The sequence below is a fragment of the Ictalurus furcatus genome, chromosome 28, assembly GCF_023375685.1.
Source record: "Ictalurus furcatus strain D&B chromosome 28, Billie_1.0, whole genome shotgun sequence".
NCBI lineage: Eukaryota > Metazoa > Chordata > Actinopteri > Siluriformes > Ictaluridae > Ictalurus > Ictalurus furcatus.
Genome location: NC_071282.1, coordinates 5,228,120 through 5,242,941, shown reverse-complemented (window position 1 = coordinate 5,242,941; position 14,822 = coordinate 5,228,120). Strand labels below are relative to the sequence as shown.

At 41.7% G+C, this 14,822-nt stretch overlaps 1 protein-coding gene across 1 annotated transcript; it reads right to left on the bottom strand.

Annotated features, from left to right (window-relative positions):
• Positions 1 to 1,697: 1,697 nt before the first annotated feature.
• Positions 1,698 to 14,728, bottom strand: LOC128603397 (ras-like protein family member 10B). Its single transcript, XM_053617787.1, has 3 exons — positions 11,685 to 14,728; positions 8,928 to 9,052; positions 1,698 to 2,371 (listed from the first exon to the last, which is right to left on the bottom strand). Exons 1-3 carry the CDS (start codon positions 11,970 to 11,972, stop codon positions 2,101 to 2,103), a joined length of 684 nt encoding a protein of 227 aa, XP_053473762.1. The 5' UTR covers positions 11,973 to 14,728; the 3' UTR covers positions 1,698 to 2,100.
• Between the last annotated feature and the right edge of the window lie 94 nt (positions 14,729 to 14,822).

Here is a 14,822-nt window from a genome sequence, read left to right as displayed (position 1 = left end):
ATGCACCCGGTGCATCTCTCCCTCCGTCTCTCCTCTCTCATTCTCTCCCCTCCTTCTCTCAGAGAAGAGGAACAGTTCAGACCTCTCATGATTATCTGTAGGCATAGACATTGGTCTGATGTGTCTAGAGAAAGCAGGTCAAAGTTGTTTTTTTCTTCTTCTTCACAATTATCAATCAGCATTTAGAGCTAAATCGATAAATACAAATTCAAATCCTCCTCCACGGTATGTTTTTAAAAGAGAAGCCATTTTCTAAAATGGAAAATGTTTAATTACTCTGACCACTGTACCAGAAATAACTCTTTCTGTGGTTACATAATAAAAAAAGGAAAAATACATCTGTGATCTGATACCAGCAAGACGATTTATTATCAGTTTTAGTGCAACAAGTACATCCTGACTTTCAGTTGTTTACGGCGCAATCGTATTTAATGTGGATAATATCGAATACCTCCATTTTGATTAAGACTGTCGTTTCCTCAGATATTAAGCATAATGCATGATAAATTATTAGGGATTCTTGATTAAAAATACTTTTAAACATAATACCAGGTTTACATTTACACTCAGGGGAAAAAAAAAAGTATAGTTAGGTACAGTTACATTTATATAGCGCTTTTCTAGACACTCAAAGCGCTTTACATAGTATGGGGGGAGGGAGGAAATCTCCGCAACCACAACTAGTGTGTATCCTCCACCTGGATGATGTGACGGCAGCCATAGAGCGCCAGAACGCCCACCACACACCAAATATTAGTGGAGAGGAGAGAGTGATGTAGCCAATTCAAGGATGGGGATTATTAAGGGGCCATGATAGAGAAGGGCCAAAGAATCATAAACGATACCATTTCTCCACACCTTTTGTATCTTTAGTATGTTTTTTACCGTTAAAGCTTTACTCTAAAATGTAATTTTACGGTCCAATTATATACCTTAAATCTTTTAAGGCACGGTATATCTACGATTCCAATTGAAAGATGCATATTAAGGCTACAAAGGATAAGGGAACCTCGTCAGCGACCGGAAAAGATAGTTTAGTTCCATTATTCCTTCAAGCATGGCCCATAAATATCCTGACATTTTACCATATATGAGACAGATGTATTTACTGTCAGCAGTGTACAGTCAGCATTGTGAAAATAAAAATTCATATGCGTATAAACCTTCTTCACTACTTAAAAAAAAGAAAAAAAAGAAAAAAGGTTTCTTTAAATAAAATCCTTTTTTAAAATTCAATTTATTCAAGTTTCAGTTGCTGGGGCTCTGTTTGAACTAGATACAGAACTGAAATTACAGAATGTTGTATAAAAGATTTCTTTTTTTTAGGACGAGTACTATGAAAGGTGTCAGAGGGTCGTAATAGCAAATTTCATGGTAGAACATTTTTCTTGGCAATATTGTGCTGTCCTTCAGGATGAAAAATGAGGTCAATTTGAAATTGAGCTTCATATTATAGAAGAATAAAATTTGAAACCCCCCCCCCCCCCCCCCCTTGTTTGCTTAGGTCCTGGTGAACTATATCATATAATTTACTGACCCACTTCCTGCTCGAACACTTCATTTGAGAGTCACATTAGGACATATTTCATGCCATGCCTTCGTACAACACGGTACAACACGATACTTCTGAATTGCACCTAAACGAGCTAACATGGAAGTATCCACTGGGCGTACACAGACGTTTATTTGTGCTCTTATGTGATTCACCCGTGTGTGGTACAGCCACACAATGAGCCATGATGAGAGAGATGCACTTTTGCGCAATAGAACTGGAAGATTCATCAGTGTATGCCCAAGATAAAAAGCAGAAATGGGCTTCTTAAAGCAGTCCCAGCATAAACACATTATTTGCATTTCAGCAACGTGATTTTAAAGCTGATTTTTGAGGCTTCAGTCATCGTTGAGACGTTTCAGTCGGCAGGTTTCCTGAACAAGCAGCATCTGAGGATTCCTCTTGGCATCAGAAAGCAGTTTGTGTGAACAGAGGATACATTTCTCCTCAGTGAAACATCCACGACAGGATTCCTTGGCTAGAAGGCAACCCGGGCTCATTATCACAGCTATAACTGGGTTTCTTTTCCAACGTGACAAGCTGGCACCTCACATGAGAGCGCAGCGCTCTCTCCTCAGCGCTCTCTGAAAGCGTACAGTGGTGTGCACGTGTTTGCAGCGGACACAGCCCACGCTCCGCAAAGCCTCACCGAACAGCAGCAAAATGTGCCAGTTGAACTTGGCCGAGCACTCCACATAGCCACACTTCCAGCTCTTGCGCACCAAGTCCGAGACGTTGTGGCGCGGGATGACCCGGCCTCGCTGAAGGTCGCGCTTGTTGCCTACGATCAGGATCGGCGTCTCTGTTGCACCCATCACCCTGTGGAAACCCAAAACAAGCACACATTAATAATAGTGACTAGAACACCATGAGAGATGTGCAATGAGAGTTTACACTGGAGGTTTTTCTGTGTATTCAATTTAGGATTCATAGAGTAAGGTAAAGCTAAATATGATGCTACCACCTCCATGTTTCCCTAGTGATAAGCTGTGATTAGTTTCTGTCAGACATGGGTACTTTGCTGTAAAGGGGTGAATACTTAATCAAGGCACTGCATTTTTTGAGGTGTAATCCGTTATCAGGTCGCGGGGCAGCAGTTCCAGCAGGGGACCCCAAACTTCACTTTCCCGAGCCACATTAACCAGCTCTGACTGGGGGATCCCGAGGTGTTCCCAGGCCAGTGTGGAGATATAATCTCTCCACCTAGTCCTGGGTCTTCCCCGAGGTCTCCTCCCAGCTGGACGTGCCTGGAACACCTCCCTAGGGAGGCGCCCAGGGGACATCCTTACCAGGTGCCCGACCCACCTCAACTGGCTCCTTTCAACGCAAAGGAGCAGCGGCTCTACCCCGAGTTCCTCTTGGATAGCCGAGCTTCTCACCCTATCTCTTAGGGAGAAACCAGCCACCCTCCTGAGAAAAACCCATTTCGGCCGCTTGTACCCGTGATCTAGTTCTTTCGAACACTACTGCTTTGTAACTCTCAGAGGTAAATCTGTAATTGGAAGTTTTCTGAAAGTCTTCAGAACAGAGGGTTTTGTTTCTTTGCAATATGACAACGTTAATTTTTTCCCCTCACTGGATGGTCTTTGTTTTGTGGTGAGTAGAATATACGTCTGTTTGTGATTCAGTCATTTGTAGACACCCAATAAAGCTAATAGAGATCTGTCAAAAAAACATTGGACATTTTGTGCAGGATCTAATAAGGAGGTCCAGGCTTTCTAAGGATTACTTCCTGTGTGCTTCCTCTCTGCAGATGTGATTAACGGAGTGCTTCAGCGTCGTACTGTCAAAGAGAGAAATGCTAGTAATGGGGGGGGAAACGGCCAACCTGTGAGCCGTCACTGCAGTCTGCCACATAGTGAGATAACGCTGATTTTGTGACTCCACTTACGTCTTTCACAGAAAATGGCTCTGACAGTTTGTGAGGAAAAGTATTTTCCCTCTGACAAGAACCCCAGAGAGATAAAAGAGGACCAAAAAGGAACTGAGTCACTCAAAATAGCTCAAATTAGTGTTTTAAATGAATTCAAATGCTCCGAGACTCCGAGTGGTATTTCACCACTATGTTTAATTTGGCTTGAGCAAAGATGCTAATTAATAACATGACCCGGTCATCCAAGCTAATTTATCTTAATCTGTGAGTGTGCAGTCTGTGTGTGTGAATATGTGTCTAGGCGTGTGTGTGTGTGTGTGTGTGTGTGTTAAGATAGCCTGCTCTCATTAGACTCGAGCTTCCCCGCTGTCAATCAGCGCAAGATGTCGGAGTCTTAGTAGCGAGGTGGACGAGCTTTGCACATCCATCACCAGCTGTGACCGTTCACGGCCTCTGATCTCTACACATCTGCTACGTCTTGCAATCTCAGTCACAATGACAAAGGGACACGAGAACTGGATGTTGGCTGTGTTTATTTACAGCACTTTTGAATTAGTTTACATGTCTTTACTGTTGCTGTTTCTTTGTGACTAATGAGACAAAATGTACATTTTCTTCGTCCAGTAGGCAGAATATTTTTTTATAATGGATGCTTTAAACTTGCTTGACATGTTTCTATATTTTATATGTTTACTTTATCCGTGATTTATCAGTTGGTAAGCGGCTGTAAATACAGACCTTGCAGAAACATTTACGCCCTTTGAAATGTTTCGCATTTTGTATGGTTACAACCCGGAATTGAAATTGTATTGGAATGGCAAGGCCAATTCGTTTTTTTGCTATACATTGAAGACAAATAAAGACAAGACAAGTAAAGCTAAATATGATGCTATCACCACCATGTTTCACTGGTGATAAGCAGTGTTCAGTGCTTAATTCGCAAATCTGCAGGTCCAGGAACAATAAGGTCGCGGACACGTAAACGTTCTTCTAGAATCTCACGTAGCTGACGATATTCAATGATATGTAGGCCTACGTAATTCATCACACCTATACAGCGACCTAACGAGTTCATAGCAGTGAATATTCTCAATACAAAGCGAAACATTTATGGATTGCACATTCTACCAGCTTATGTGTGTCACCTCAATTAGCTACAAAACACATCTGCCCGAAGCACTCCGAAAACAAAGCTACGCTTCATACAGTAGACCTACTTACAATAAACTAACACAAGATATTCCACAAAGCTGTCATGTCTGTGTCCTCCTCCTCTTCCCTGTGTCCCTTACGTATCCACAAGCTGTTCCGAAACTGTTCAGAGATCAGATGGTGGGGATGAGAAGGGATGCACACTGCGAGCTACAAATGAGATTGATTTTGGAGAAACTCCCCTCACGCTCCACTTGAGATCAGTGTGGTATTCACAATAGCAAACAACCGCCTTAGTCCTTCTGCAACTTTCTGTGTATGTGACTCCCTGTACCCCATAAACGCCCGAATGACTGTACATGGGTTGTTAACTCTATTTAATTCCGGGCTGTTGGACTCTCTTTCAAAGCCACGCGTAGGTTGACGACGTTTATCCTCGTAAGCGCTTCTAAAAAAACTTCTGCAATCAGGCTAGCATTATCACTGTAGTCATGGGAACGGTCGCCAAACCGCCTCATCAGCGACTTGCTGCCGCTCGCTCTCTTGGACTCTTGCCTTTTTGAGTATTTTGCTCAGTTTTCTCACTGTTGTTGTTTGTGTTCTTAAAACAATGCTATTAATGATAACTGCTTCCTTTTGATCACGACACACTCTAAAAGGCATGTTACGTGACTGCAGGTTTCGCTTTGTGACAACGAATTCAGGTGAACTTTGAACTTGAAAGGATTACTTCATGTGAAAGAGGCTTTTGATTGGCTATTGGCAATGTTTGAGCACGAGTAATATAAGCATTTTATTGGCATTTATTTACTTTTGGTGAATTAAAGAGGAAAACTATTTGCTTTGATAATATTGCTGCGTGAGACTTTAAACATCCAGCTACAGGGGCACCGGATCCATATAAAAAAAGGTTTTGGTACGCAGATATGCTATTCCTGGAGGTGCCAGATCCTGTTCCTGTTAATTAAGCTCTGGCAGTGTTTCGTTTCTGCCAAACGTAGCGCGTTATTGTAACACTACAAAATGTGTAAAAGCTCAAACAAGAAGAAATATATTCTAGAGACAAAGACTGGGAATGAACACACCTTGTGTTTTAAAAGCACAATCCACCATGTTTTTAAAATACCTTAAAGACAGTGGATCCATGCCGCAGCCATGCAATGGATCATAGTTGCATATATAAAAATTTTTCTAAAAAAGCTTATGAAATCAGTTGCCAATGTTTTCAACTGCAATTGACCTTTCATGCTGCAGAGGGCTCTAAAAATGACAATCCGCTCCTTTAAATAAAAAAAAAAACGACGAGCCCTTCTTTTCTTTTAGTAATTTCTGCGCTTCTTTATTCACCCATTCCTTTATGAAGTCAACTCTCTCTAATCGCCATTCACTCCCTCATTAAGCCTTTAAGTAATTTGCTTGCCATCATGCTCAGCATGTTATTGATTAGTTAGAAAATTCATTACCACTACTTTAGATGCAAGTCTGCATTTAAATTACAGTTGAAAAGCATGTGCAGTCCAAACAGGGTCATAAATCCAGTCTGGGGAAAGATGTGGCACAATATGAGTCATAGTTACACGATTCTTCACATTCTTGATGATGACAAAACCTTTCCACATATCCTATGCAAAAAAAAAAACAAAAAAAACAAAACACTACCACGTTATATCAGCTCAAAAATCTTTCGTCAATATCAATTCACAGGCAAAAAAAAACAAAGCAACCAAAAACACTTTTGGCCCTGTTTTGATTCCACATTGATTTTATCGTGGTGAGAAAGAAGCAGGTGTTGGCACATAGCCTTCCTATAAAACCACACAGCCTCCAAACAGGGTTAGAATTATTAAGTGAGATTTGTGGGAACAACAGCTTGGATAAAGTGATTTTTAACTTTAATAATTAACTGTCATAATTTCCCCCGAAACAGGAGCTGTTCTGTCAGGTGTCCGATCAGCCAGCCAGCTGTTGGCTGACTTTGCTAGATCCTGCATCAATAATCCCATCGCTCTGGTATGGACATGTGTGTGTGTGTGTGTGTGTGAGGGAGAGAGAGAGAGAGAGAAAGAGTAAGCAGTTGGCTTGACAGACTGGATGAGACCTAATCATGTCGAGATCGATAAAGCATTTTTGTCACCAGCAGAGCTGCCATCTCACCTTTGACGCAATCGAGACGTGACGGCTGACGCCATCGCTCCCAATCAATCATCATAGCAACGACGGATGCACGCGACCATGTAGGCTAAATGTTAACGGTGTTGAGAAACACTTGTCAGTACATTCATAAAGACACCCACACACAGTCTCACACTTCAGATGGGTAATTCCACCACTCGGGTGCTGTTTGTGTCCCACTGTTATTCATGTTGATGTAAATAAAGGTAAAAGCCACTTCACAACAAACTATCTGTGATTTATCCGTCAGTGAGTTGGTGTAAATACAGTGCCTTGCATTAGTATTCACCCCCCTTGAAAATCATTTTTTCCACATTATGTAGTTGTACAACATGGAACTGAAATGGTCATAACTGGGATTATATGTCATGAATGTACACAATATAGCCTATGATATTGAAATGTGTGTGTGTGGTGGGGGGGGGGGGCGTGGTACGGAGTCAGTGACAAGCTAAAGAAGACGTTAGACAGAGAAGCAACCAACCTAGACGACAAAGGTAACGCTAAACGTGATGCTCCCACCACCATGCTTCATTTGTATTTGTGTTGGTGTCTTCCATGGCTTTCAAGTTGTGTACGAAATCTAAATGGGTTAGACCATCGTGCATGACTTGCTAGTTAACCACACTTGGGGGTTTTTTTCGTTCTGTTTGTTTTCCCCCTCCGAATATTAGGCTTAAAACTCACTCATTTAGGAGCGAAATCCCAGCAGAAAAACTTAAAAATGACATTGCTGCCTGAGATAGGTTAACATATTTTTGAATGATTAAATGAGTGTTTTCTTAGATTCAGTGTTGAAGTTTAATATTTAAGAGTTACAAGGGATAAACAGCACTGCAATCATTTAATTATGTCAGTTGAATTACGGTGGGTGTTAAATGACTCTTTGTTTGGTACAGTAATGAAAGTACTTAATATGCTTTTTGCGTATATCCCTTACACACACACACACACACACACACACATGCACAACTGCTTTATTCCTCTATTCACATCTAGAAACCCTAAGTCACCATGAGCTTCCCTGCGGCTAGCCTCTTCCTTAACACTAAGTGGTCTTTGTAGCTCCTTCTTTTTCTCTGTGATTTATTGATCAAAGCTAACAAAGCAAACACGCCTGGTTGTCTCTGGGCAGCAAATTTGGCCATGGAAGTGTTTAGCTCCAGCTAGCAATTACCAATTAGCACTTGTGTTGGAATATTAAATCAAGGCTGTGTCGAAATCCCATTCCCTATTCAGTTACCATGAATCCCTTGCTTTATAGGTGCAGTCACTATTTTAAGTGACAGCACTCTTGTAATATTTTTTTCCCTTCATATTTTGGCAGCTGTGAATATAATATCTGCTCAAACGGATCTGATTCTGATCTCTGCGGTGCGGAGGGTCGTGTAAACGGAAGTAAAACAAATAACGTGGATCACCAACGTCTAAACAATAAGCAACCTACGTACCTGCAGGTTAATACTGTTACATTGTTATGTTCGTTTCTAAAATTCCCCATCTTGCATTAGCATCCAGGAGAACACAGAGTAAAGTGGCTGTAGCCTATTTTTTTAAAAAAAACAACAACAACATTGATTTATTTCTCTCACTGAAGTGCACCAACTCAGGCGCCTAGTAACCGCATTTAAGGTGGCTGTGGATGTGACGGAGATGCAGTTGAGAATGACGAACTGACATGAACTGACCATTGTGTGATTACATCTGGACCACCATTCATCAGAGGACCCACACAAGAGAAAGAGAGAAAAAGAAGAAAAGAGTGAGATCCTCAGAGAGTGAGAATATGCAGGACTTCAAGAAAGGATGTGGTTGTGTGTGAGCACCAGAAAAGACTAAAGAAGATAAGAACACGAGAAAGAAAACGTGGCTACACCCAAAACAGCAGTTATACTGATTCGAGTCTAACTTTAGGAAGCTATCGACATTATCTATCTATTTCATACAACCATAATAAATAGAAATAACACACCGCTGATGAATTTAAGACATTTGGAGGTTATTAAACTATTACCTAGAGCAATGTACATCTTATTATTATAAAAAAAACAAACAGAAAAACTTCAAATTTGTATGAAGTAGATTGTGGTGGAAAGATTTGCTGGGACTGGGACGTCCACATCTGGCTATGTATAAATGTCACAATATTATAAGTGGTAGGTTCTGTATAGTATGTACCGGGTCTCCAGGATCTGCTGGCGCATAGTCTTGACGTACTCGAAGCTGTCGAAGCAGCAGATGTCGTAAACCAGGATGTAGACATGGGCACTGCGAATACCTCGACAACAAACGTCTGACCACTCCTGAGTGACAAAAGTGGGGACACGTGGAGTTAAAAGTGAGTGCGGTGATTTGAAATTCTGTGAAATATGAGAACATGACATTTTTCTCCCAACAATATTCCAATATAAAGATGGTCACTGAAACCAGTACGTGCTTCTATTGGTTCTTTTCATATAACTGAATGTTACTCGTTAGCCGTTTATAGTTACATTTAAATGTTGTGGAATGTCCATGAAACAAGTACGTTCCTGTTATCACTTATGTTACAGCATAGTTATATAATTATTGACATAATGGACTGATATGACAGTCCCTTATTGAATGACGTAGACCTTCAGAAATGCGACGTTACCGCAGACGCAAATTTGAACACGTTTCTCTGCTCTGTATTACACTGTACGCTGAGTATGATAGAAACCATCACAGAAATTCTAATGGTTTCCACTACCAATCATCAGCTGTTAACCATCAAAACCATTACCAAATGGTTTCCATTACATAGTAGGACGCACCAATAGAAAGCAACAAATTACCAGTAGAGACCTATAGGGAGCATTACAGTTTCCATTAAAACCAATACAATTCCCATTTTAACCATTAAAACCATTAGAAATTCAATGAGGGTTTCTTTTGGTTTTTTTTTCAGCCGGGGTGACTGAATAAAACAGCGAGAACTCTTGGAAACCATTAATGCCATTACTTTCGGATGGAAAAATGTCAAAATAATTATGCCAATTCCCTTTAGGAAGTGAAACAGCACTTTTATTTATTTCCAGTAAAATTAGTTTCTCTAAAAAAAAAAAAAAAAAAAAAAGAAGAAGAAGAAGAAAAGAAAAAAATATGCACATATTTGTATTTGTCTGTGGTAATACTTGGTCTATATATAAAAGTGTCAGAAATATGTGCAAATATACTCAAGCACGACCATTAATATTCACATTTCACACATTTTCCTTCCCTTCCTTTCTACATATTCAGCTAATATTCATTGAGGAAAGCAAGCGAGGGTGGTACAGAAGACCGACGTGCCAACACCAGCTGAGCCCCGTCGCTCCTATCATGCTGGGGTGAGAATGAATTTCAACTGGATCATTATTAACTACCATTGGTTTCATTCCTTCTTTAATAGTAATAATAATAATATATAAAAAAAGAACACAGTGGAGACCTAACAGGTAATTAAAATTTGGTAAAAAGGAACTGCTTCTCAGGGGGGCGGGGAAAGCATCATGTCTTTCATCATAAACACTGGTTTTTAAGATGAGGTTTGGAAACAAGTGCCTGATGAACTCATTACCATCACAGACACGAGTACACTCTTATTAAGCCTGAGGAAAACTGTATTAATCAATCCACTATGTACAGCTTAAATAAGAATATAATTCATGCTTTAGAATCCAGGGAATTGTGTAGTTTAGTAGAGTGAGTCAGTCAAAACAAATGCAGGTTGTTACATATCGAGGCCGGGGGAGGGGTGATTTTACCTCAGAAGTTTCCTGAGTTACCTCAGAAGACTGCTGATGTAATACGGGGCTCTCGCTGCGATCCCTGAGACTAGTATTTATAAGGGTTCGACTGAGGGCAGTATGATAACGCTAACAGGCTTACAGCATGCCTCAAAATGAATTCCTGGACACTTTTATGCTGATCTGAAGCAAATATTGTGCTTTCTTCTTCTTCTTTTTTTTTTTTTTAAGAGAAGCGTTGTTCATCTGTCTTTATCAGTATACAAGGCAAACCTACAAGATTCTTCTAAAATGATTGTAATGAACACAGTTCAGAGATTTGAAAGCGCCTCTTCAGAAACAGCAGATTAAAGAACGTACCTAGTTCCTCTGAAGCAGGATTATCACATCTTATCGTATCCTGCTTTGTTTGTTATAAATGATGCCTTCGGGGCTGTAGTTATGAAACTGAATCATGATAATCACACAGCACAGATGTATGCAGATGACATGACCTCTGGCTTCCTACCATCTCACAGCAATGTTGCATTAAAAAAAAAAAAAAAAAAAAAGCTGCTGTCACAAATGGGAAAAGGAAAATTTCATTAGATTCTACCATTTTTCATTTCCTGGAGTATCGTCCTGCAAATCCACTACCGATCCCGATGATAATGAATGGAAAGTTTACAGTATTACTCTGTAAATATGCAGTCCTATTTAAAGGAATACTTCAGGATTTTTCAGACTGACTTTTATATACTATAATGGTTATATACTTTATATAGAGGTGAACATTTTTAACACATTTCTCTGTACTCAGGAAAGGCTGGGGCAGTCAATAACATACCCTGTACTCAGGGCACATCCATACACTATGGATAATTTGGGAATGCCTGGCAGCCTACAGCGCAAGTGTTTAGACTGGGGAGGAAGCCGGGACGCCCGGAGGGGGCCCCCGAGGCACGGGGCGAGCATGCAGGCTTTGCACACACAAGACGGTGGCAGGATTCGAATCCCCAACCCCATGGGTGTGAGGCAAATATTCCCCACTCCCCCCTGCGACAGCCATTATAAGTTAATTTTAAGCAAACAGAACAGTTTTAAGTTCGGGAAAATGTGTCAGATATGGCGTATTATTTTAATACAGCATTACAAATCATTTCAAAATACTCTCCACACTCGAAGCCCCACACGTGTATGTCCATACCTGGAGGGAGCTGCCGGGGAAGCTGCTGATGGCCGGGTAGTCAGTGATCTGCAGGTCGTGCACGTGGCCGTTGAGCACAGCGGCAGACAGATGCACCCGGCGTGTGCGGCTTGACGAGGCCGCGTCGCTGTAGTCATCGTGGAGGAAGCGCTGCACAATGGCTGTCTTGCCCACACCCTGCGCGCCCAGCACCGCTATCCGGAAAGGAGGGGGCATAGCACCGCGTCCACCTCGGCCTCGGTGGGCCCCACCGCCCTCCCTGCTCTCGCAAACCGCTGGCCAGTGCATTCAGGAGGGTACCAGGGCCCTGCATAGTCCTGACCAGGGCACGGGGAGCTGAGCTGGGCACAGCACAGCCCCATTCATAGGACGACTAAACCTGGGACCCTATAAATGAAGGGGAGTTGGGAGTGAAATTAACGGGCTACGCTCTGTGACATCCACTTAAAGGTGCAGAAAATCAAGTAAGCTTATTTGAAGATCTTATCAGAGAGACCTTTACAAATGTGATACATGATACATAAAGGAAATTTATTCAGTGCAGGAAAACAGCCACTGAAATGATATTTAGTGGTGGTGACATATCTGATTATGGTTTATTATAGCAGAGACACCAGAAGGAACCTTGGGCCTGCTTAGGTCTCTCTTGCCTACCCAGGGATCTAAGGATCAAACCTCCCACCCCCTAATAAAACCCCTAGCTAACCAAGCAACTTTATCGCCACAGACGGTTAACAGATTACAAATAAATTCAGTGACAGATAAACTGACAGGGCATGGAAGAACTGCATCTGGAACCTGCTTCAAATATGGCTCAGTGGTTAAAGCCTCATCTGCTCAGTTGTATCCTGGCACCTTCATACCCGTACACTGTAGGAATTCTGCATACAACATTCCCCAATCACTAAGTTATACGGTGCAAACACTTTCATACACTAATATGTATGAACACAGCATAAACCCTGGATTGTGACTGGGCTGTAAATGGTACTGCAGTCATTATTATAACTTCTAAACCTGATACAGGGAGATATGAACAGAAAATGTCATACTGCCAAATATTAGCACACATACAATTGAATGCTCGTGCACAGATGTACACTATGACTGCAAGTTATGCTTTGGAAATCAAAATATATACCCAATGCATAACTATAGCAAATGTATAACAAATCTTTTAATTGTATATGCCCCACCCTTACTTGAAACGCGCGCGCTATTATGGCTGCTTATTGTGTTGCTATGTAAGGTGCAGATTTGCCCATTGTAAAGTCAAAATAATTTTTCCATGCAAACCTCGTGATACTTTCCCTCGACTGCAGGTAGGAAGCTCGATTCTGCGCCACGAGGAACAAACCGACCAACCGACTTTTCACGACTTTTGGATCCCGACTCGTCCAATGCGTAGGTATTCCAGGTGCCTCCAACAGCAGCGGTAACGCTCCTGAAGGGACATCCTTCTGTTTGTGGTGGTGCAACCCGACCGTAAACAAAGCACGAAATAAATAAATAAAACAAATAAAAAAACAACAGGTCCCGATGCTCGCGCACCAGTGAAAAACAACAAAGTACGCACGCGACCATAACCGCGCAGCTCCGCACGCAGGCTCGGTGCTCGCGCTCTTATACGCAGACTGATTTGCAAAAAAAAAAAAAAAAAAGAAGAAGAAGAAAAAAAAAAGATGCATGTCGGTCAGTCAGCGCGCGCTCTCCGTGTCTCCCTCCCTCCGCGTGTAGATGCTCTCCGCCTCCGATATGACACGGGCCCGAAATAATAAGATATATTGCAGTTGTTAAGAGCGTGACAGGTGTATCAGACACAGGCGCGAGGAGAATACATATGCGCGTGCATCGCACGCTTATATCTAGCTCTATTGAAATATTGCATTTACTGATAATATGCATGCTTTTGCACTAATTCGACTCAAGTTGCGTTTGGGTTTTATTATTATTATTATTAATTTATTTATTTTTACATAAACATCCAGCATATGACGACTAAAAGCAAAACTAATCCCATGCACAATCCTGATCTCTGATTTCTCTCAGGATGTTTTATTTATTATTTTTTTTTTGCTTTACTACTGAACATGTGCGCATCCTGCGTCTCTCGACGTGCAGTAGTAAGGCGGCTGTTTCTTAGCAACCCAGACTTTTCTCCTTGTTGCTAAGTAACCACGTGGTCCATACCTGTCCGTGCGGTACTTACACGCTCGGTGGCCAGATGTGTCCAGGTGTATAAGTGTGTGTGTGTGTGTTAGAGCTTAATGATTAGTTGATTAGTGCAGTTTCCCAGGCTGAGAGTAAGCCATAAAAAGGTTACCATCTGCTGGACTCGGGTTTTATGGAGGCTTTGAATGTGAAATTTAAATAGTGCGTGAAATCGACAGGAATGCAGCACAGATCTGTCTGAGGTCAGAGATCATCTACAGTAAGCAGGCTATATTATTATTATTATTATTATTATTTTCGTTAGTACCAACGGCGAGGTGACATTGAGGGAATTATATGGTGGAAGCTCCATGTAAACAGATTTAAAAAGCGTGTAATCATTGATATATAAAGTTTCCTTTGAGCAGTTTTGGAAGGAATCCTGCCTCCACCCATGTTGTCCCCATGCTTCTAGGGTTTCCTCTGGGAACTCCGGTTTCCTCCCCTGAGCCAAAAACATGCGTTGGAGGCTGATTGGCATTTCCAGATTGTCTGTGGAGTGCGACTGTGCCCTGCAATGGGTTGGGACCCTGACCAGGGTGTCCCCCACCTTGTGCCCCAAGTTCCTCTGGGATAGTCTCCAGGCTCTCGCAATGTAGGATAAGCAGTATGGACACTGGAAGGATCTTCAGGACTTCAAGTTTTCTCAGTAACGTGACAAAAAAAATGTAGGCTGGTGGTATAAGATTAAAAAGACTTGGTGCTCTAGCACAATGATCAGTTTTACAGCAGCATGCTCCGTCATGTTTTATACCTTATTCAGTACGGTGGTGGAAAGGTGGCTTGTTTAGCATCGAAGCATCTTCTGTTCCGGTCATATTGCTGGAAAGCTCGTTTGGGATGTCAAGCTCTTTTCAGTATTCGGCTGAAATCTCTAATAAAGTGGAGAGATTACAGGCTGGCACATGCGTCACCAGGATCACAGGC

Bases quoted from the DNA above. Each gene is read 5' to 3' on its own strand.
- LOC128603397 (XM_053617787.1), bottom strand. From the start codon at position 11,972: ATGCACTGGCCAGCGGTTTGCGAGAGCAGGGAGGGCGGTGGGGCCCAC. The intron at 9,053-11,684 runs GTATGGACATAC...TTTGTCACTCAG, and splicing joins TCCCCGGCAGCTCCCTCCAG to GAGTGGTCAGACGTTTGTTG. The intron at 2,372-8,927 runs GTACATACTATA...GGGTTTCCACAG, and splicing joins CAGCAGATCCTGGAGACCCG to GGTGATGGGTGCAACAGAGA.